At 36.5% G+C, this 22,439-nt stretch overlaps 1 protein-coding gene across 1 annotated transcript in view; it reads right to left on the bottom strand.

Moving 5' to 3' along the window:
• LOC128506547 (fibroblast growth factor 14-like) overlaps window positions 1-10,274 on the bottom strand; it is a 68,786-nt gene extending 58,512 nt beyond the window's left edge. The window contains exon 1 of the mRNA XM_053477044.1: window positions 9,888-10,274. Coding sequence (XP_053333019.1) covers window positions 9,888-10,095 — 208 coding nt within the window. The 5' untranslated portion in view covers window positions 10,096-10,274. The remainder of the gene's footprint in view (window positions 1-9,887) is intronic.
• Window positions 10,275-22,439: the final 12,165 nt, after the last annotated feature.

The following is a 22,439-nucleotide window of genomic DNA, read 5'->3' as shown; positions in this document are numbered from 1 at the left end:
TTTTTTAAAGGTTATGTAAAGATTAACATAACATACCTGGGTCCCTCTGCCCAAGAACTCTGCGTATCTGTTTTTCAGTCAGTCGAACTATTCTGTCAAAGTCCATAGCGGTGTCCTCTCTTTGTGTGAATGCAACCCAATGATAATTTTTTCCCAGTGCATTTTTTAAGTCACCACCCCAAACAACATGTGCATGTGGGTAACAAAATTATGAAAAAAACATAAAGGGTGCTTGTTAATTAACTATAACAAAGTTTGTTGTTTAAACTTAAAATAGTGAAAAGTTGGCAAGACGATTTAGTTCCGGTTATAGAAGCTATAAACATTTTCCCCAGCTTGTCATGTCATTGAGAAAATACATTAGGAAGTGCAAGTGGAAGTAAATATATGTGGGATGTTTAAAAAATGAAATACTGTAATAAAATTGTTTATACAGTTTGTACAGGCAACTCTTTTTCTCAGACATAAAAACATATTTGCAGAAGTAAGTTTGTCCAGTTGAAGAAGGGAGCCATTAATTACTAGCGAAATATAGGCCGCCCAGCCCCATGCTGTGTTTTTATCATTCACAAGAAAATAATGATCTTTTTGTGCTTTCTGTTCTAGTGGAAACAGACGATTATGTATTTAGGAGCGTACAGTATACAAAACCAGTTGAGAGTCAAAATAATAATAATAATAATAATAATAATAATAATAATAATAAAAGTCGGTTTATCATTGGGGAAAACCAGAGGTAGACTGGCAATTTTGCATTGCGGGTATTTTCCAGGGGCCAGTGCACTGTGTATCCCCCTTGGGATTGATATAATTAAATTTATGTCTTTAATGTATTATTAAAAAAAAAAAAACATTGTGGTCAACTAGGTCCCACATTCGGCCACAATCTCTAACTAGGTCCCATTCTTTCTGTCTTTTGTTTCTTGCGTAATATGCTATGGCTAACAGCCAAACATCTGTAGAACAATAATTAATTACAGAGGAGAAGATGCACAGTCCAAAATAATAATAATAATAATAATAATAATAATAAATCTGATACTGCCAAATGTGTTGAAAATACAAATGTTTGTTGCAGGGATGCTGTAGGATGTGTACTTCTCTAATATGGCTGTGGTGACAGAATAAGTGAGACCAGGAAGAGGGTGCAGTGGAAGATGAAGGCCTGACTTCAAGAGTAACAGGGACTTCTAGGAAGGCAGTGTGTATGCCATGACATGATAACAATAATAACTAACTAAATTAACTTCCATAAAGTAAGACCATCACTTACTGCTGATGGTCACTCAAGCAGTGTCACTCAAGTTTTTTTTGCAAGTTAGGCTACTTGTACTTATGTAGCTACAACAGCATTTTTTTTTTCTCCTAAAAAAAAAAAATATTCAGCCAATGAAGGCAAATAGGCTCAGGTAATTTTAGTCTTGCCCTGTGCACATTAATGCTAGTTACCTTTATTTTTTTAACATTGTGTTGGTGTTGGTGCATAAGACTGTAGAATATACAACACTAGTAGCTCATTAACACTATGCATGCACTTCCCATGGTAGGCATATAAACTGTAGGTCAAGTGCACCTTGTGATGTGATGTGACTGACAGCATGTGAAAAGCATGTGCAGTGTTTAACAGTTAATATGTCTGATTGCCTAATCTTTGTTTAGATCTGTCTAATCTTTTGCAGTTAAAAGACTAAAAACCAAAATTAAGACCAAAGAGCTAGCTATGGGAGAAAAGTAAGCCATTTTAAAGCTAAAAAAGACGGAAAATCAATCAGAACAATCATTACATAAGCACTGGGCAGAGCCGATACAATTTGAAATGTCCAGAATGTCTGAAAGTCTAAATTAAAAATAGAGAGATTTATCACGGGAAAAAGAAAACTGTATAGAGAAGGAAAGTAAGGGATCATAATTGATGGCGCGCCTCCTCATCTGTCAAATCTAATAATTTTTGTTTCATACACATTTTTTATATTTAAAAAAATTTCCATCATTTTCTTTTGATTGTGTAAAACTGCTGTGCGACAATGACAATTGTTAAAAATGCTGTACAAATAAAATTTAATTTAATCAAATTCAAATATACATGCACCATATAGGTGGATGTGTTATTGCATGGCCGTGTACTGTATAGACGTGCAAAATGTACATGCAAAATGTACAGTACCGTGAAAGCAACCCAAGGGAAAGAATTAAAATGGTCCTAAATAGCCGAGGTAATCACCTGACCTCAGACCAACTGAACATGCTTTCATTTACAGAAGATAGAAGTGATGGAACCACAAAAATGTGGGTATGAAACATCTTAGCAGATGCAATAAAAGCCCAGGGGAAACTCAACATCTGGAGATGTCCATGAGTTCCAGTCAACGGATTTGCATCCAAATTTTTTTTTAAATTAACTTTAAACTTATCGTTCCATTAATTAATTTGACCAATTAATTTCAAGCATCTGGAAATGTGAAGCGACTTGAATTAAAGCTGAAGGCCTAGAGCTCTATTCCACTCTGATCCAGTCTTTGAGATTCTTTTATTATTTATTTACTTGTTTGTTTGTTTGTTTTTGAAACATTACAAATTCCACTTCAGGTTCTGCTGACTTAAACTCAATTTCCTAAGGCAAACAAAAGAAAGAATCTATTGAATGCACTTTGAAATGACTAAAATGATTGCGTAGTGTAAGCTCTCCAAAGACAAGTGCATTGTCATAGTGCCATGCAGCATGATGAGGATTAATTGCTTTGCCAAAGAGATCTTTTACTCAACTTTTACTCATCATTTGGTTTCCTATACCTCATTGGAAAACCTTAAGACTTTTGGCGAAGGACGCAACAAGGCCAAGTTTGCACGGTCAAGTGCAAGGCCTAGTTTTCAACTTGGGTCTGAAATAACCAGAACACTGCAGTACTTTATTTGAAGATGTAGCCCAAAGCACATGTACTAGCAAACTGGGAGCGAGCAGCAGTGGACACTAAAACACTATTATATACTCCATTTGGATTGCCACGAGGAACTGTACTTTACTTCAGAAGTTATTTTAGCACTCAGATAATGTTTCCCCTTGTGATAATAATTACAATTCTATGTTATTCTGCACATATTAAGGACATAATGGAATATGAATACATTATTAGGAATGGACAGATAATGCACTGGAAACACATGCAGATATAAAAGAAGGCATGCTATTGCTTTTTTTAAAGAAGAGCACACAAGAAATGCACCTGTACACCTGCACATAAGGGAAAAAAAACTTCAGTTGATGTCCACATTAAACATCAGAATATGGGAAAATGTGATCACTGGCTTTAACCATGGCTGTTCGTACAAGAAGGGCTGGTTTAAGTATTTTGGAAGTTGCTTATCTGTTGGGAGTTTCACAAACAATAGTCTGTAGACTTTTTTCAAGTATGTTTATGCATGTCGATATATCCATATATATCCATATATATAAAAAGATCCAGTGAGTTGCAGTTTTGGGGAATGGAACTCTATTCTGTACAGCTGTGGTCAGAATATACAACAGGTCAAACCTTAAGGCAGGTGGGCTGCAACAGCAGAACGACCATGTTAGATTTCACTTCTGTCACACAAGAACTGAAAGCTGAGGCTTACAAAATCTGTACAGATGAAGACAGAAAACACACAGTCTGGTCTGATTAATCTTGATTTCTGCTGAAGTGCCAGACGGCAGAGTCGGACTATGGTGCCAAAAGCAGGAATCTATAGACCCAACCTGCCTTTTGTCAACAGACCAGAATGGTAGGGATGATGTAATAGTGCGGGGAAGGTTTTTTTATGCATACTTCATTCTTGTTACCACTGATCATCACTCACTTGAATGCCCCAGCCTATTTGAGTATTGTTGCCGACCGTGTGCACCCTTTCATGGCCATGATTTAGCCATGACCTAATAACTACTTCCAACATAGTCATACAATTATCATAATTACAACATACTAACAATTTCACTTTGCAACAAACATGTTCATGAACCTGACATTTAGTTCAATGATCATCAATGTCTTTCCCAGTCTGGATGTTAATCCAACAAAATACGTTTGGAAAGTAGCATAATGATCTATCTACATCTATATCTATCGATCCAAATAAAAGATAAATCTATCATTTATCTTAAGGTTTATGACCAACAATGTATGGTTAATGGAATTTTAGATTTTCTTTTGATTTTTCACCCATTAGTCAAATTTAGCATATTTGAAACATGTATTAAATTAATAAATACAAATAAAACTATGAAAATGACTTCCACTTAATCTACATAATAAAAAAGGTTGAGGCCATGGCTAGTGTGCAAAAAAAGTTTGTGTAATTTATAAGATCAGCATCACCCTTATAATGCTTAATATATATATATTTTTTAGAATGACTAGGCTTACTGTGCCAGTTTTGCAATCGCCTACTGCAACACGTTACATGGCCTCAGTCTGAAAAGTAGAGCTGGAACGTCAGCAAGGCAGCCTGGACCTGATACCAACATCCAACACACTCCACTTCTACATAATCTAAATCATAAGCCCACTCAATGTGTTACAATCGAAAGGCCTTAATGACAATATTCTTCAAAGACAAGCTTCTGTGTTAAAGGGAGTTCATCCACAAACTTGTATATGAAAATATTTCACCAATAAAGTTAACGTGAAATCTGAAGTACTGTAAATTTTCCTTACTGATTATAATGCTGTAGGTACATTGCCAGCGAGTTGTAAACAAAATACAGAATCTATATTTATATAGTGTAAATATTCTTAGAATACATTAGTTAGACCTTTTTGATAACTTGGTGCTGGTCCAGGAGACATGAAAGCCAAGAGTCCCACTGGGATCCATCTATTACTAGAGGTTCATATATCAGAATGAATAGTGAGAGCTTAATGGCTATGAAAATAAAGGCAACGCCACTAATAGTACAGTATTTTACTTTGCATGTGCACTTACATTATAGTATACTTCATAAAAGTGGCTTAACCCCAAAAAGACAGGTTTTAATAGACTTAAGTGCTAGGAAGTCCAGGAGGACAGAGTTATTAGTGCAAGTGCACTGCACGTGTATTATAAAATAAGCAATAATATACAATTAATTTTACTTTTGCTAAAAATACATAAAATACGAATAAATCCTAAATTAATTCATCATTTAAGAAGGGTTGCATTTAAGAATGCAAGTCATCATTTAAGAAGGGTTGCATTAAGCAAAATAAATAAACTAAAAGGATTTAAAGTTACTGCAACTGGAATAAGAACCCTTCAACACCATATCAAACATGGGAGTATACAGTAGTGCTGAACTTGTTGAAAAAATCAACAGCAAAAAACATAGCTTTGTGTTAAAGTAAGAACATTTCCATACGCACACAATGATGAGAACTTACTAGATTGGGACTAATGAGCTCTGTGTCCATAAGAAAACCATTTGTAAGTGAGACTCATCAGAAGAAAAGGCCAGAGAGCATAAAGATTGGGCTTTGGCGCAATAGAAAAGGTATTAGTCCAGACTGATAAGTCCAGGCTGACCCTATTCTTGAGCTAAGTGTGTATCAGAAAATTATCAACTATAACACATGAACTGGCCAGTACGTTGGGTCCTGTAATCAAAGTGAGGGTGATTAAATTAAATAAGAGTGCAACTTTTTTTTTGGCCAGCCATTGAATACTGCTGATGATCTTGGTTAAATTATTAATACATTACTATATATATATATATATATATATATATATATATATATATATATATATATATATATATATATATGTTAAGGATGTGGTTGACACAGTTAGTCAAGAGCACAATGATCTGTTTCTAACCACCTTTGGAATGACTGGCTTACAAAGAAAGAAATTTTAAAAGAAATTACTATTTGCCTCAATAATCATTGGTTATGATCATTTTAGGTGCTTTGATGTCACTGTATATATGGTTGAAAGAAATGGAAGTACTTTATATGCATGCACCATAAGGAAATCCAAATAAGGACATCTACTGTAAATGACAATCAAAATGTACAACTTCAGAAGACAATATTTTAGGAGAATTCATTCCTTTTTAGGATATACAATTATTGAGGTACTGTATGACTACCACACAAACACTTTATTAAAAATAGTCAGTTCAGGCAGAAATGTGTTAAAGGAAAGTCAGAAATGTAATGTGTAAATGTAAAAGACTTATAATTAACTTTTTAACAAACTCTTGATTGTAGTTGGCGTCAAATGTTTAGTGGGATCACTAAGGTGAGGAAACCCGAGACACTGCTTAATAGAAAAATGTGCCAAAATTGGACAAAAAAGAATGAACATAATTTGGTCAAGAAATACCCTGAAGCTAATATTTCTAAGGACTTTTGTGCGGTTCTCAAGAACTAGGTGAAACCGAGTGCCAGTGAGTCAGAGCTTCTATCATTAATGATGAGATAATAGTTAATAGGGTGAGGTAGATGGGCCTTTCTAATTTTTAAGTAGATGGAAAATTCACAGTCTTTAAACAGTGGTACAAGAAGTTAGCCGGATTTAAGAAAATTAAGATATTTAAGCAATATGCCAATGTTCTTTCACATGTATTCAAACGCTAGACCCTTTCCTCAACTAATTTCAGACATCCCCTAAGTGGGATTTAGTGAGAGAGAAATTGTCCTGGAGGTTGTGGTGGCTGCTTTAGCTAGGACTGGTTGTGAACTCATGGATATTATGCATGGCTGGCTCATGAAAGTTGCTGAAAACAAGAAAATAAGTTTGGAGATACTGCATATTTTTGCCAAAACATATCAAAGTCTTCCCTTTCTTCAGTTTTTCTTTTTGTTTAGTTTGTATTTTGAGGTACTGTAGTCCTTTTTCTTCATTCTTCATTATTCCTTTCACTCAGCAAAACCAGTCTCAAAGCCTGATACTACCACCACCATGTGTAGCACATGGTACAGTATTTTGGGGGTCGAATACGTCAATTTTACACATATCTCTCATTAAAAAGTTTCTCCACAGATTTAACTATGCCTTTTTTTCTCAGTCAATTTGAAGATGCTGGTTTTAGAAAAGGCCTCTTTTTAATTAAATTCAATTTTATTTGTATATAGCTTTAAACAGTGCTTATTGTTGCAAAGCAACTTAACAGAATCAAAAGAAAATTATGGAAATTTCAGTCAATGGTAATATAAATCTTGTTTGACTATATAAAGTGACCCTGCTGTTGCAGCAACTCTGTGCCCTCATTGGGGATGACAGTTTGGGTCTTTTTCCAGGCCTTGGCAAAATGGCTACACTTCACCATAACTTGTATTTCAGTACAGTTTTTTGAATTGATTATAAAATTTGCAGTTAGAAATGGCCATAAGAGATATCCATGACTTGTGTAACTCTACAACTTTATACTCAGATCTACCCTGAGCTCCATGGACTTTTCCATTGTACAGTGTGTTGGTCAATGCAATGAGTGCTGCAAAACAAACTGTTTATAAGGTTTCACTAACAGGAAATTGAAACACATCAGGTTGGACTTTTAGCATCATAATTTATCTGATTATTAATAATCTTATAATAATCTATATAAATAAAAAGTACGTTAAACGTAATTATATGAGTTAGCCTGAATTAATTTGACTATTTTCCTTTGATCTTTCTTATCAACAAGGTGTCCCCACCCACAGTGTTTTAAGCTGTTGCTGTTTTTGCATCTTTCTCTGTAAACTCTGTTGTGTGTGAAAATTCCAGGAGCTCAACAGTTTATGAAATACTCAAACCAGCCATTTTGGTATGAGCTAGTATGGTCTACCCCAAGCAAAGTGCTCTTAACCTGTACCTGTATTGAACTTTATATGGTATTCTTGCCACAGGATTGGTTGATTATATAGATGCATGGATATACAAGTTTACAGATGTTCCTAACAAAATGTATGGTGATGGTACATTCAAAGAATTTACTGAAGCTGTGAGTGTCAGCTTAAAGTGAATCTTTTACTGCTTCACTTTCCTTTATAAATAAGTAAGGAATAAAAAGATATCAGCTTGGCTGCTAAGGCCACCTCTTCACAATGTGTTTCCATTTAGCAATTTGGTACTATTTTCTAATAAAACTGTCAAGGCCTCTGATTGCATCAGATAAAGTATTTAAAGCAAGTGCATTCTAAAGAACTTGACCACAGTATTATAATTTCATTTATTAATTACATAAGAGTTTTTTCTATATTATAGCTATAAATTATAGCTAGTATTTTTTACTAGGCTACATTAGGGGAAGGTGTGGCTTGCTGTTTAAGATTTTGGACTGCTGATCAGAAGGTCCCTGGTTTAAGCCTGATACTGCCGGGCTGCCTTTGAGCAAGTTCCTTCACCCCTAAGAACTACAATCAGGTGTCAAGCTAGCAACTCGACCCCATACTGCCACCGAAATTAAGGATATATCTCCAGGGTGGGGAGTATCTGTCTTCCTATGTAGATGGACCCTTTCACCTTTCACGATGCCTGGTTGAGAACAAGTTTGAGCTGATTATTTATATGATGTTTCATATGTTTAATATGACTGATCATACTGCCAAACTCCTAATACTCCTTTTCCAAACTTTAAGTCCATCAAGAACTTCATTTTTACACCGATAGATGATGATGATGATAATTTAAAAAGATTTGTAATCACATATTAAGATTTTTTTTTTTTTAAGTCATGTTGACATTACTTTTTTGTGTAATTAAGTAACATGCTCCTAAATAAACTAATAAATTATAGAAATGTTTGCAAAGCGCACATCAACAGTGTAACACCATTGGTCCAAATAAACTGTACAAGGAGTGAAAACTACAAACTTCGCAACATCATCAACTATTCAGACAAGGAACACGTTGCCGTTGACACCACACATGCATCCCACATGACTGTACTCGGTCCATTTGTGATTCAATCACCCGAGATGGATGTTAAGACCAAGTGTGAGCTGACTAAAGCTGAAAAAGGTTATAGCGTAAAAAAGCAACAGAGGCCAAGACCTCCATTTAGGTATCAGCTGGGTATCTGTGAATAAAGTTAAATCATATTTAATGTTTGCTTGCTCTGTAATGGAATTAATTATCAATCAGATCATACAGTAGTTTGGGACGTTAATAAAACAGGACTGTACATCAGACATTACATAGCCTCAGGTGTTTGATTCATACAGTATAAGCCAAGGCAAAGTCTATGGCACAGGATAATTTGTTTTTACTTATGAATTGTCAGTGAGCTTTTGCTTGGCTTATAAATATTTTAGATTTTCATTGCTGCTCACGTCAGCACCTGGCTTGGGGGTTGAGGGGTTTCCTCATAGATCATGTGCAACAGTTTTGCATGCTTTTTCATGCATATTCTGCATGCACTCATGGCCTCCCAAGTTTGCTTGTTTGTGTGTGTTTTTTTTTTTTTGTTGTTGTTGTTGAGGCATTCCAGTTCTCCACCTGATTGAGACGCTTTTTAACCAATGAGCTTTGCATCGCTACTGTACTACTGCAGTAGCCACTTTTACACCAATAGTCTGGAGGAGCGGGGACAGAACACAGCAACAAGCGCCGCAGTCTGAGTCTGGGGTACCTCGATGATCTAATGATGTAGTGATTCCGCAGCGTATAAGTTTAGAATCAGACTGTAGTGCATGGCAGGTTTTCCCGGCACAGTCTGGGAGGAGGACATAGTGGATTGTGATTGTGATACGCCTTATTATGCAGCAGCAAGGTGTGCAATAACTTATTCCTCTACTCACGCGCGCACACACACAACACACACTTGCGCACCAATGCAAGTACATTAGAACACTCATCGCGGTGGTGGTGAGAGCCGGGGAGTGATGATGATGATGATGATGATGATGAGGGGGAGGGTATCATGAAGGGGTAGGAGTGAGTATACATCTTACCACTTGGGTTCTTGTTTTTCTTAAGACTCTTGCCACAAAGACACTGCAGCATATGCGATCCTTTGCTGAAAATGTTCCAAAGAAACCACATTGATTTGGGCAAAGAGCAGTCCAGCAGCCTAGGCGCCCTCATAGGGAAGGGCTCTTTGCGGTTGCATAATAGCCCTGCTGGATCAGTTCTGCCGCACGAGAATGCCACTTGTACCATAGAAATCGCCGCGTGATGCCCCGGCTCGTCTGCGTCTTCATCCAAGTGCAGAAATATCGCGTGCCACTTGAGGACGGCGCTCGGCTTCGCGTCCGACTCGTTACCAGCGGCGGCGCCTTTGCCTCTCCGGCTCGTCCGTGCACTTTTTCGATCGCATTTGTCGCGCGGGGGTGGGTGGTGTGTGGCCTGATCACGGTGCGACGCGAGGGCTTTCAGCACAAAATAACATCGCATATTAGTTCGGCGCTTCGTGGTAAGGGTGGGATCTGCTCTCTCTCTCTCTCTCTCTCTCTCTCACACACACACACACTCTCTCTTTCTCTTTTTCTCTCTGTCTGTGTCTCTGTCTCTCTGCGCGGCGTCAGAAGCCAGGCGAGGACGCGTGCCTTGGTGGATGAGGACCGCAGCGGTGAACCCCAACTAAACACATCACCAGTGTGTGTGTGTGTGTGTGTGTGTGTGTGTGTTTCTGTCTCCTCTGATTCCAGCAGCTCCAAAAACTTCACTCGTTATAAGCGTTTCCACTTATTATTATTATTATTATTATATTAAAGCGCCGGTAAGCCGCTTTCCGAAAGTGGAGCGCGTCCGAAGCGAGCGTGCACGCGCAGTGTTGCTGAACCCGCGCAGTCTTGAACCGGCGTCGAAACCTGGAGCTCGAGACTGGAATCCCATTACGCGGACACGTGGCTTTCACATCGGCTCGGACGCGATGCCTTCGCCGGGTTGCGCGTGGAGAGACTTAACCAACCAGGCCTTGTGGCATCTCGCTCCATCCAGATTCATCGCAGCGTCCAGAGAGAAGGAAAGAGATAGTGTGTGTGTGTGTGTGTGTGTGAGAGAGAGAGAGAGAGAGACTGAGAGAGAGAGGGAGAGGGAGGGCGGTCACTCTGGAGCGCTTCATCAAATTGTATCGGTGATGCTGGTCTGTCTGTCTGTGTGTGTGTGTGTGTGTGTATAAGTGTGAGTGCGCGCGCGCCGGGGAGGGGAGGAAGGGTATTTGGGGAGACGTTCGCACAAGCGGCGCAACAGCCGCAGTGGCTCCCTGGAAGTGAGCTGAGTTCAGGAAAACGTCGATACGCTCCCAGTTCCTTTCTGTCTGAGACTGCAGTCTGAAAACTGTGCATCTGATTCAAACCAGAAGAAGAAGGAGAGACGTGGAGGGAGAGACTCTGCTGCTGCTGCTGCGGCAACCGGCATGCTTCGTTTTTAAGCTAATGATACGATGCAGATTCCCTCCCGTGCAATCAATTAATTCTGTGTACAGTAAATGAAGTAATTACAGTAGGCTATATGAACATCCTAATTCCAGTTCTTAAACAGTCACATCAGGAGATAGCCCATGTCCCTAAATATCCTGAGGAGTTTGTCAGATTTTGGGCAGCCAGTCTATTTCTTGTATTATATTTATTTAAAAAAAACTGAGTAAACAAAGTAAAAACAAAAACAAAAATATGCTGGTGCTAGTTTGCAGAATACACTGTGTGTATTTACACTTGTTTGGGTTTATTTGAAGCACAGTCTGAACAGGCAAAGACACACACCAAGTATACACAAAATGTATACACACTTTCAAAAAAAAAACATTGTAGAAATATTTTATTAACTAAATCTATTTCTATACGTTATATATTGATATATATGACAATAGTATGCTAATATATTATTAATATATATAAATAGATTTTTTTCTTTCATGTTATAAATATATTGTGATAAAGAAATTATGTGTGCCAAAGAAGCTACTTCTGAAATTTAGACAAGTGGCCAATCTTGTTTATTTATGCTTAAATTAAAACATTTTGGTTTTTAGTAAAAGCTTAAAAAGGAATTAATCTGTAGTGTCCGTAACCATGTCAAATTTATGTTTTAATATCTTAACAATTTTGCATTTTAGAATAATGCACTTTTTCAGGTTTATGTCTTTTGATGTAAAATCTAAATTGGCCAAGTTTCATCTGAATGACAGTTAAAAGATTTGAAAGATTTGAATTCAAAAAGGTTACAGACACTACATCAAAGAGAATAAAATGGTATTCAGCAAATGTGATTTTAAAACCTGCTAATAATATAAATGTGTATGCATATTTACAAAAAAAAAACCATGGATTCGGAGATAAGAAGCATTAAGTATTATGAAAATGGTGTTATACTGTAGGATCCTTTCACAAAATTCACTTTTTCACCTTGGTAAGATATTTTTATCACCAATACCATGTTTTCGCTGTTATACACACACACACACACACACACACACACACACATTGGGGTTCTATTTCTATATATACTTCCATTTTAAAAGTGTCCCAGTATGCTCTATGGTCCTACCAAGACCTAATCATGATAAATTGTTATAAACTGCTCCATGATGCAAGGTTTTGCACACTGTAAATCACTTTAACTGCTTCTCATGTGATAATAAATTCAATAATATTACAAAACCAATGGTATAACATACATTATTGTTTTGTGGTTTCACTAATAATACATAGAAACTGAAAGCCAATGCCAGAATGTAGTTAGAATATGGCACAAAATGTACCTAAAAACCTCATGCATCTTTAAATGCTACTACTACAGAAAGAGCAGATCTGAATAATTTAGGAGGCCTAGGTCCTTTTTATTGTATGTAAGCCTTTGAAAATGTTTGAAGGCAAAACTGTTGGAAAAGGAGTGGTGGAGTCTCAGTAGCTGTGGTTACACTGACTATATTTTTTGAATCTTAATTGAAATCATTCTGATTTCATCAGTGGTTCCCTAATATGTGCAGAGCAGGGGATCCTCCAATACCCGGGTTGAGAACCTCTGGTTTTTAGATGTACATTTACAGGCTCAAAGCATTTAATCAGATATACAGTACAGTATGATTTTTTTTAATGACATGTGCAAAGTGGTTTGTATCCACTGTAATATTTGTAATCTGCCAGGAGTAAAATACAAGAATAAAAAAACAGTAGTAACAGTAACAGTTTAGTAACTTAAAAAAATTAGTTTTACCTAATTCTTTCTAAATGAGTTGGATGCATGATGGATTTTGCTTGCAAAACCTACTGTACATATTAAGCCGGCAACTTACTAACAACACCAAACTGTTGTATTCTGCTTTACGATGAATTTCCATGCTGTACCGCAGCTTCTTTCGATTCTTGATTGTTAAGGTGAGATTTTTCTTTTAAATTCTTTCCTCAGAAGGTGGTGCTGATGCTGCTGATGCATGGTTTGCATCTTATGGTGGATTGCAATACCTGATTCCTGCCCTGTAGAGGTTGTTGGTGAGGCCACTGATTCCTGTACTGTATATATTTAATCACAGCTCTTATTATGTTTCTTATTAACTTCTATTGTTTCATTGGTTGACCTGTTTGATGCCTTGTTGTTAGTACATCAGTAGTCTCTTCTCTTTTCATGATATTGTTTGTTAAAAGGCTTTGACTTTTGGCCTTTAAAATTGGTTGCTTTTCTCCCTTTTAACAAAAACATGCAGTATGTTTTGTCTAACATGCAATCTAACAGGCATGTGCAATAATAATAATAATAATAATAATAATAATGTTTCAATATTTATAGTCACTCGAAAAGGGCACTGGTGGCTCAGTGGTAGGTGTTTCACCTGCCACGGTGAAGGCCCAAGTTCTCACCTCAGCCACTTGTGCCACTGAGGTTAGACAGTGCCGGTCCCAAGCATGGATAAAATGGGATGGTTGCATCAGGAAGAACATTCGGAGTAAAACGTGTGCCAAGCTTGTATGTGCGGACCAAATGGTCTGCTGTGATGATCCCTTGATGGGACCAGCCAAAAGAACAACATTTATAGTCACTTAAAAATTCTTTGCGTTCAAGCAAGAGGAACCATGTTGAAAACATTTAATATATTTAGATATCATAACAAACTAAATACCTATCTATTGTCCCATATACATCTTGCGATCTCACAGACAAATGTTTCTAATGTATGACAAAAACCAGAAGAATTGGCCTTACTCTTCCAGTACTTTTGGAAGGGAATGTATGCATGTTTAATATACATTAAGAAAACAATGACAGCTGCCTTTCATTCATTTAAAAAAAGGGTGTGTTTTTGATCTTAAACATATTAGAAATAAAATAATAAAATGCTAATTAAAATGTCTTTGTTGGTAGCACAATGGTTATAGAGCACTATTATACCTGGCTCAATCTTATCTCATATTCTCCCCCTCCATGTCTTTTTTCCATGCATGTGCTCTACAAAGAACTGGCATCCCATCCAGAGTGTGTTCATCATAACGGAGGAATTGCTGAATAAAAATTTCTTTAACCTGACATTTTTAGCAGGTTAATCAGTTAATGCAATTTTGATTTTACTGTCTCAGCATGCAGTAGGTTATACATTAAGTGTCTCTACTGGTAATAGAAATGAAATTTAAGAAATAAATTATTGAGCGTGTATTAGATTAAAACAAATTGCAGCAAATTTAAATGATTTCTACTCAGTGAGTCTCAATTGTGTGTATGTGTGTGTGTGTGTTATGTATAAAAATAAAAGAATTCTTTTTTTTTACATTTCATACATTGAAGGACCTGAAACCAGCAACTTTGTAAACCTTTGGTAGTACAAAAACAGTGTTTTTTTAAGTTAAACCTGAGCAATAAATTAATTCAAAATTCAAAATGTTTAGTAGAAATGAAGTTATGAGCAGTTACGTGCCAGATTACAAACCGGACGTTTTGACAGCAACTGCGCATACATCAAACTGTGGGCGTGTCTTAAAACGACTACTGGACAGAATTTAATGAAACTTTTACAGTATTTAGATATCTGCCTGCAGTTCAACCTGCACCATAAGTGAAATCAAAATGCTGTGTAAAACATGTTATAAGCAGTTATGTGACAGATTTAATGATCCACTTAAAAAAATTATAATAAGCTACTTGCTCAATGCAAACAAACACCAGAACCAATAGATATTAATAAAAAAAAAGCTAAAAACAATATATTTTTATATATTGACAAAACCTTATCTGACAAAACTTTATCTTTAACATCTTTATTTGATCTACTTTTTTGATTTCTCACCTGCGATTCACTCTCTGATTACCAAACAGGGAGTGTATTCAACCTTACAAAATTGTATTTCTTTGTATTAATAGGTTAGATAGAGAGTTCTGCCGTACAGAAAGACAGACAGACATGTACATGGGCTTCAACCTGATATAATGATATCACTGATTACATTAATGCTGATCAGCTTGAACTCTTTAACTATTTCTACAAACTCTTTTTTTCTTTGCTCACACTAAGAAAAGTAATCATTGTGACATATAGTACCATATTCAAAGCATATGAATGCTATTAAAATATAATTATCGTGAGGACCTCCTACACACAGGTTATTTATGATATACACATCATAAATTAACAAGACAAGGCTAGTTTAATTTCACACTGCAGCAAATAAAATGTACTTAGCAGTAAAAAAAATTTTGGTGGTGGAGAAAAAGAGAGAGAGACACACGGAGAAAGAGAGAGAGAGAGTCAACTTCACACAGGAAGGCAATAAATATTGCTCTCTTATAGCTCTAACCAACTAGCCTTTCAAGGTTAATGGTTAATAAGCCAATAAGCAAAACAAACTAGATAGTATTCTCATTTAATAAGCTGTAATATGGGCAGTGTGGCAATGTGTCAAAATTTCCTGCAGCATTTGTTAATATTTATGATGAATACAATGCAGAACAATTTAGTCAGCATCAGCATCTCCACATCAGAAATGAGGCAGATAAGGTGTCCTGGCAAATCAGATACTGTATATAACCTTTCAGATGAAGACATATACAGGTGTGTGTTTGTGTGATTGTGTGTGCGTGTAAATGTGTGTGTACTGTAAATTACTTATTCAGTTCAATTAAATGGTCTATACATACTGTATTTATATGTATGACATATTTTGTTTACTAAATAAATTTAGACATGTAACACCATCTAATATTCACATATCGATTTATGGACTATAGCTATAATTGTAAAATCAATATAATTTCAAATGTTAATATATAATCAAATGTTACACTGCCACAATCACAATATCAGGAAATAAACTCTGCAAAATTCACTAAACTGTAATCTTGTAACCAGTCGCCTTTTTTTTTTCTCTACAAAGACATTACTCCTTGGTACCACTCTTGAGGTGCCATTTGTAACTGACTTATCACCGAAAAAACTTCCTTTTAGAAAGTGGTAAGGATAGGAGGAGGGCAGCTGGCTCTCTTTAACCTCTAGAAATATTGATGTTTTTTTTTTGATTGACAGGTGGTTTTGTGAGTCCACAACAAGATTAAGACAAAGAAAGCTGAATCTTGTTATAGTTGCATTGATGATGTTCACTGGTGAGCGGTCTACCCAGGTCCTCCATGATCTCAAATGAGACCTAAGACTGTATTGTCATCAGAGGTACAAAAACAAGTCAGAAGTGAAACACTAGTGGACTGATGATACATCCCTGGGGAATGCCCTGTTGTAGTTCCTTTAGGCATTTCATTAGGGGTAACCAGTCTGTACATTTTTGTTTCGGTGACACTAACCTGAAATAATTGTACTTTTTGTACAGGTAGATGTATAGATAGATAGAAAACAGATAGAGACAGTAACACAAAGACAGGCTGTAGATTGCACACTGCTTTGGAACAGAAGTATTCCACCAAACACACTCTTCTATTTGCAGAAAACTTTGTGAAGTGGATGCTTTGGGTTGACCATGATGGACAGCATTTTGCTTAGTGTCCTCCTCTTCACCACTTCATCTAGAGAGTCAAACTTAAACCAACCACCAACATAGCTCTTCTGACTATCTCGTCCAATTGAGCGACATCCCTGCTTTTAAGGCTGACACCACCACGTAGAAAAGTACACTGGCGATGACCGATTGATAAAACATCAGCAGGAGCTCATTACAGATGTTAAAAGATCCTAGTCTCCTTAGGTAGGTAGGTAAGAGATGAGTAAATAGCAGCAGATATGGTCTTCTCTGCTGAGTAGTTTTGGGGGTAGGTGGACTGGAATAGGTTCAGGCCTCAAGACATTTCATGACAAGAAGTGTGAAAAAAAGTGTGCGAAGAGTCCATAAAAAAAAATTATGACATATGCAAGCTGATGAGCTCATTCCCTGAGCACTCAACCAAAGACTGACTGATATCCATTGTTGGCAGTAGTTGGTTGCAAAATTTCCCAAGTAAAATGTGCAACAGAATAAGTTATGAAGGTTTATGATATTCTGTTTTATTCCAGCAACTCAGACAAGCTGTGTATGAGATGACAATCAGAGATTTTCTGTAAATGGTATATTACTGTACATGTGCATCCTTCTTTACTAAACACAGCACTTGTAAAAGGGCCCATTCGATTTATAGTCCTGGGATATTCAGTTTAAGGTATTAAAACATTTTTTGTAATAAAGACACATGAAGCAGAAAAGAAGTAACCAATAACAAAGTGATGAAGATTGTACACCTGATCAGGAACAGAGGTTTTCTGTGGGCTTGGTTCTGTGCTTTAAATTGTGCATACTGTAGGAATCACCCTTACAGACATGACACCCTGTGCCCTTGGTACTTTGAAAGTGACGGTGGATTTTCTGTGCACTTTGCCTTTCTGTTTGGCTCAGACAGGACTTGGCATCTGACTTGTCATCTGACCTGAAGTCAGTGTCTTGGGTTTTAAGCAGCAAGCTCACATAAGGAGTCACCTGCAGGCTTCTGGTTTGCATGCATGGTGATGAAAGTCACACCGTCTATCCAGTTGCTAACACAACCATCATAGTCACCTATGATGCAGATACAGTAGGTGGAGTGCTCATTTGTAGCAGTGTCTAAAGTACTTCCCTGATAGGATAGGAATGACTGACAAAATCAACTGAAAAAAGTATAACCCTGTTGGTCAAATTATAGATTTACATCATAGTTTACATACATACATACACACACACATACATACATACATACATACATACATACATACATACATGCATACATGCATACAGTCATGTTGGCCTCCAAGGTCCTTAGTTGGACTAAAGAAGCAAATGTCAAGATGGATATATTGTACCGTATATACAGTCGGCATATTTTTTTCATGTTTTAGTGTGTATACATCTTTGGGCTCCTCTTTTTGTTTGCAAATTTTATGCTAAAATTCAACCCAGTACTTTTTCCTTATATTTCATACATATATTACTATACTAGTATACAAAAAAGATAGTTTAATGTTACTCTATTCATGTTATACAAGTTAAAAATTTAATCAATCCCTCAATGCATTCATTTACCTCAAATGTCTCCCATGTGCACATGCAATATCACTAAGGGGGGAAAAAAACCTTTCTGGTCAACTGCTTTACTTATAATACTTTTCAGACCCATAACATCTGTGTTGCTAAATACTGTAAATATGCATTCACCTTCACCAATATACTTTATTGCCTCAATGTTATCACGAAAATTATAATGGGTAAAAAAAAAAAGTGGGATTTACTCAAACAATAACCATTAATTTTATATAAGCCAATATGTTAAAATCTACTTTACTGTAAAAGAAAATAAAGCTGTCCTTTCTGCAGTTTCTGGCACGATTTCCACTGTTTGTTAAACACAGAAATTAATCCAAGCAAGAAACGGCCACATTAGATCACAAGCATCATCCATCCGCATGTGGCCCAAACACCTCAGGGAGGTTGTCGGATAATGTCATAATATTGTCTAATGTAATTTACTTACAATGGCAATCTGACAGGTTCATTACTCTGTTAGGAAAGAAACACAATTCTGGAGGAGGTTCATTGGTGGGACAATAAAAAAGTACAAGGTTTAAAAAAAAACAAAAAACAGGTAGATCATAATTACAATGCTGTATATTGTGTGAAGTTTTTTTACTAAATGTCGATCAAGTCAATTTTTTGTGAATGAAGGCATAAAGCCGATTGACATCTGCAAAAGACTTCAAGCACTATGAAGTGAACTGTTATTCTGCACAATCAATAGTCCTGGTTTGACTTGAACAAACAGGTTTGTAGCAACTCGTTAAGAGCCACTGAATGATTATTGCACTGATTAATATGTCTCAGCCAGCAACAAGCTATTTAACCCTGACTGATGCAGTGAGTAGATTTTCATTCTTAAACAATAACTCTATTTCCAACTTTATTTCAAGAGAAAAGATTGCATTGAGAAAAAAAAAATAATTAAAGAGATTGCTGAAAATAGTGTAATTGGGTTAAGAACTATAAAAAAAAACCTGGTAGGATATGGCGAATCATGATTTTTTTTTTTAAAGAAAAAATGTGGTTGTAAAAACATCTTAAATGGGTTAGACACACACACACACACACACACACACACACACACACACCTGTGTGTCGCTCAATCCTTAAAATAGATTACGATGAAGAATGATTATCCATAAATACAATAAAATCACCAAAATTCAATGATTATGTAGAATTATGATCTCTCTAACAGGGTTTAACTCATTGTTTAACATTGAGTTAAACTCAATTGTACATTCAGCAGGTTCTTATGCTCTTATAACATCTGTAATATATATGGCTTTAAAAACAGAAAAGAGAAAAAGATCTCAAAAAAGAAATCTCATACAGGTTTACATAACTCTGACGCCCTCTGCTGGCCAAACAGGGAAAAGATGTCTTGTGCACCCAGTGTGTTTTACACCCATATGTCTCCTAGAATATTTATAATTCACACAATTTACACAATTTTAAACAGTGTTTTTATATAATAACTAAACTAAAATGTAAATAATGTTTAATTTAATCACAAATTAAACCTTTAAATTAAAATTTGCCCCACCACCATTTGTGAACAGATAGGTGTCCACTACAGTATCTTTGCGAGAGGGTCTTTGCAAATTAAGCGCCCTGAACCTGGAAGCGCCTTGCAGTACAAAGCATCTGTGCACAAAGCGAGGTTCATTAAGACAAGGTGTTCCAAGGTTGATGTGGATGAACTCAAGTGGCCTGAACTGAGACATGACCACAAACTCACTGAACAAGTATAAGAATAAATTGCAGTGCTGCCTTTGCCTCATTGACCAAATTTTAGGCTGAAAACGTTTGTGAATAGTTTTGTCGTACTGTAGGTAAAGGAGCAAATGGGGATTCATTGGCATAGAGATTTATGATGACCTTGTATTTCTGGGTGCTACTGTATGTTTCCCCACTCTTCATTCTCAACCTAATGGATGTTTGGTTGATTGTTTGGTTGTTGTTTGTCATATCTCTCTGTAGCACATAAAAATCCCAGGAGATTATTAGTCTCTGAAATGTTTAAACCAAATGCCAATGCCACAACCGCCATGCCACAAATCGAGGTCAACCCCCATTCTGACATTTTCTGTGAACTTTAACTGAAACTCAACCCATATCTACATCCTTTGGTACTGTAATCACATGACCGAACAGGGACACACATACACACATACACCCATCATCCATAACATTATGACCACCTGTCTAATATTGAGTAGGCCCCTTTTTTTGCCACCAAAACCTTTGCAACAATTTGAGCTACAGTAGCTCTTCTATTGGGTCGGATCATATGTGTTGAAGTGGGAATCAAGAAACTGTCAACATAAGATTTTTTTTTTTTTTTTTTTTTAACGTTGTTTTAAAGCTGTACAGGAAAAAAAAAGCATATTTTTAAAGGTCCCATCAGATGTCAAAATTTGAAGATATACCTAGGGGGTCACGTGAAACTGTTATATGTTTGTAGTTTTAATATTTTTTTATATTTTAGTTACATTTTAATTATTGCCTTCCTTACAAACATTCTTACAGTATTTCTATAAAATGGTCGATGCAAGGTTTGTGTCAGAAGGGCTTGGGTGTGTGAGGTAAAATTCAATTAAACCATTTTTTTTCTTTGCATGTGCTATGTGCTTCCTGGAGAGGTAGAGGACATTTTCTGAGGAAATCGAAATACTGATTGAAAACTGTCATGTCAGTAAATGATGGAACAAATGAGGGTGAAAAACTGAATAGGTATTAGTTTTTGGTTAATAAGCACATCAGTACACTTTCTACCTGGACATCTTATTAAACCCTAGAGATTGTTCTCTATGGAATTATACAATTGGTGGAGTAAAAGAACATGATGGATTTAATAGTCGAGGGTCATGTGTATGATTGTGTCAATGCAGTTAATTATAAGAAAAGAAGGGTGGATTTTTTATTATAAGTAAATAGCACTTAATAGCTCATTTTATATATATTTAGGCAGAAAAAATAAATTTCTTAAATAATATTACTGATTAACAGGACGTTACACAAATCAGTCACATCAAAGATTGCGAACATAGAAGCAATGAGACACAAAGTCACAACAAAGGCAGTTCACTGTCACAGACGGTCCTCCAGAGGTTATTCCTGATATAATGTCTCCCCCCAGAGAAGCTATTTAGAAGCACCCCTCATAATCCACGACATGCCCCCACTAAATCTTTTGTCCTGCTCCCTAGCACCGAGGCTGTGGTGGAGGACATTGGGTTTGGTATGAGGACATGATATGGAGGTTATGTTTAAACTGGGCACAGGGCCAGAGCTGAAAGTTGGCACAGGAACATGGCATGGGGAGGCTTGAAGTGAACCTGAACTGGGGCTTGGGATGTTGTTTTACATCTGCCATCCTGCGATGCACTGCAAGTTTGATATACTTGAATCCTGGCAGGGGCACCAGGGCGTCGCTAAAGCAGGACAACACAATATTTACAAGGCTGGGTTGTGCTGGAGGAAGAAAGTTATTTCCAGTTATTGTTTGGATCTCAGTCTTAAATCTTGCCTGAACACATGTTTATTTAGTCAAGCTTACTCGTGAAAGAATTTGTTCTTAGGTAAAGTTGAGGACTCATTAAACTGGCATGTCTTTTTCAACTCTCCTTGATCCCTCAGGTGAAATGTTGACGGTGAAATGACTGGTTGTCTTATTCACAGGGAACCCTTATGTTCAAGTTTCCTTCCCACGCTCCTTATACTGGGCAGCTGCAGGCAGGTTTTCTATAACGGCTTGTGACTGCAGTCGCTCAGTAGTTTTAGAACTGAAATTGCCACAAACAGTTTTGTACTTGGGCTTCCATCAGTAAAAGTGGACTTTATATTGGCTTAAACACCTTTCTTGTTATATAATTAAATGCCAGATTTTATTATATAGTCCATAATTTAGTCCTATAGTGTATATTTCTTTAATTAAAATAGCTGTTTAGCCTGCTTTTTAGTTTGTGCTGACTTTGTTTTGTTGGAGTAAAGGTCCAGGACAGTTTGGTAATAAATATGATGTTATTCTAACAAATTCCAATGGCATAT

Source organism: Clarias gariepinus, chromosome 18 (genome assembly GCF_024256425.1).
Source record: "Clarias gariepinus isolate MV-2021 ecotype Netherlands chromosome 18, CGAR_prim_01v2, whole genome shotgun sequence".
Lineage (NCBI taxonomy): Eukaryota > Metazoa > Chordata > Actinopteri > Siluriformes > Clariidae > Clarias > Clarias gariepinus.
The sequence above is the reverse complement of the archived record's forward strand: the minus strand, read 5'-3'. Positions and strand labels throughout refer to the sequence as shown.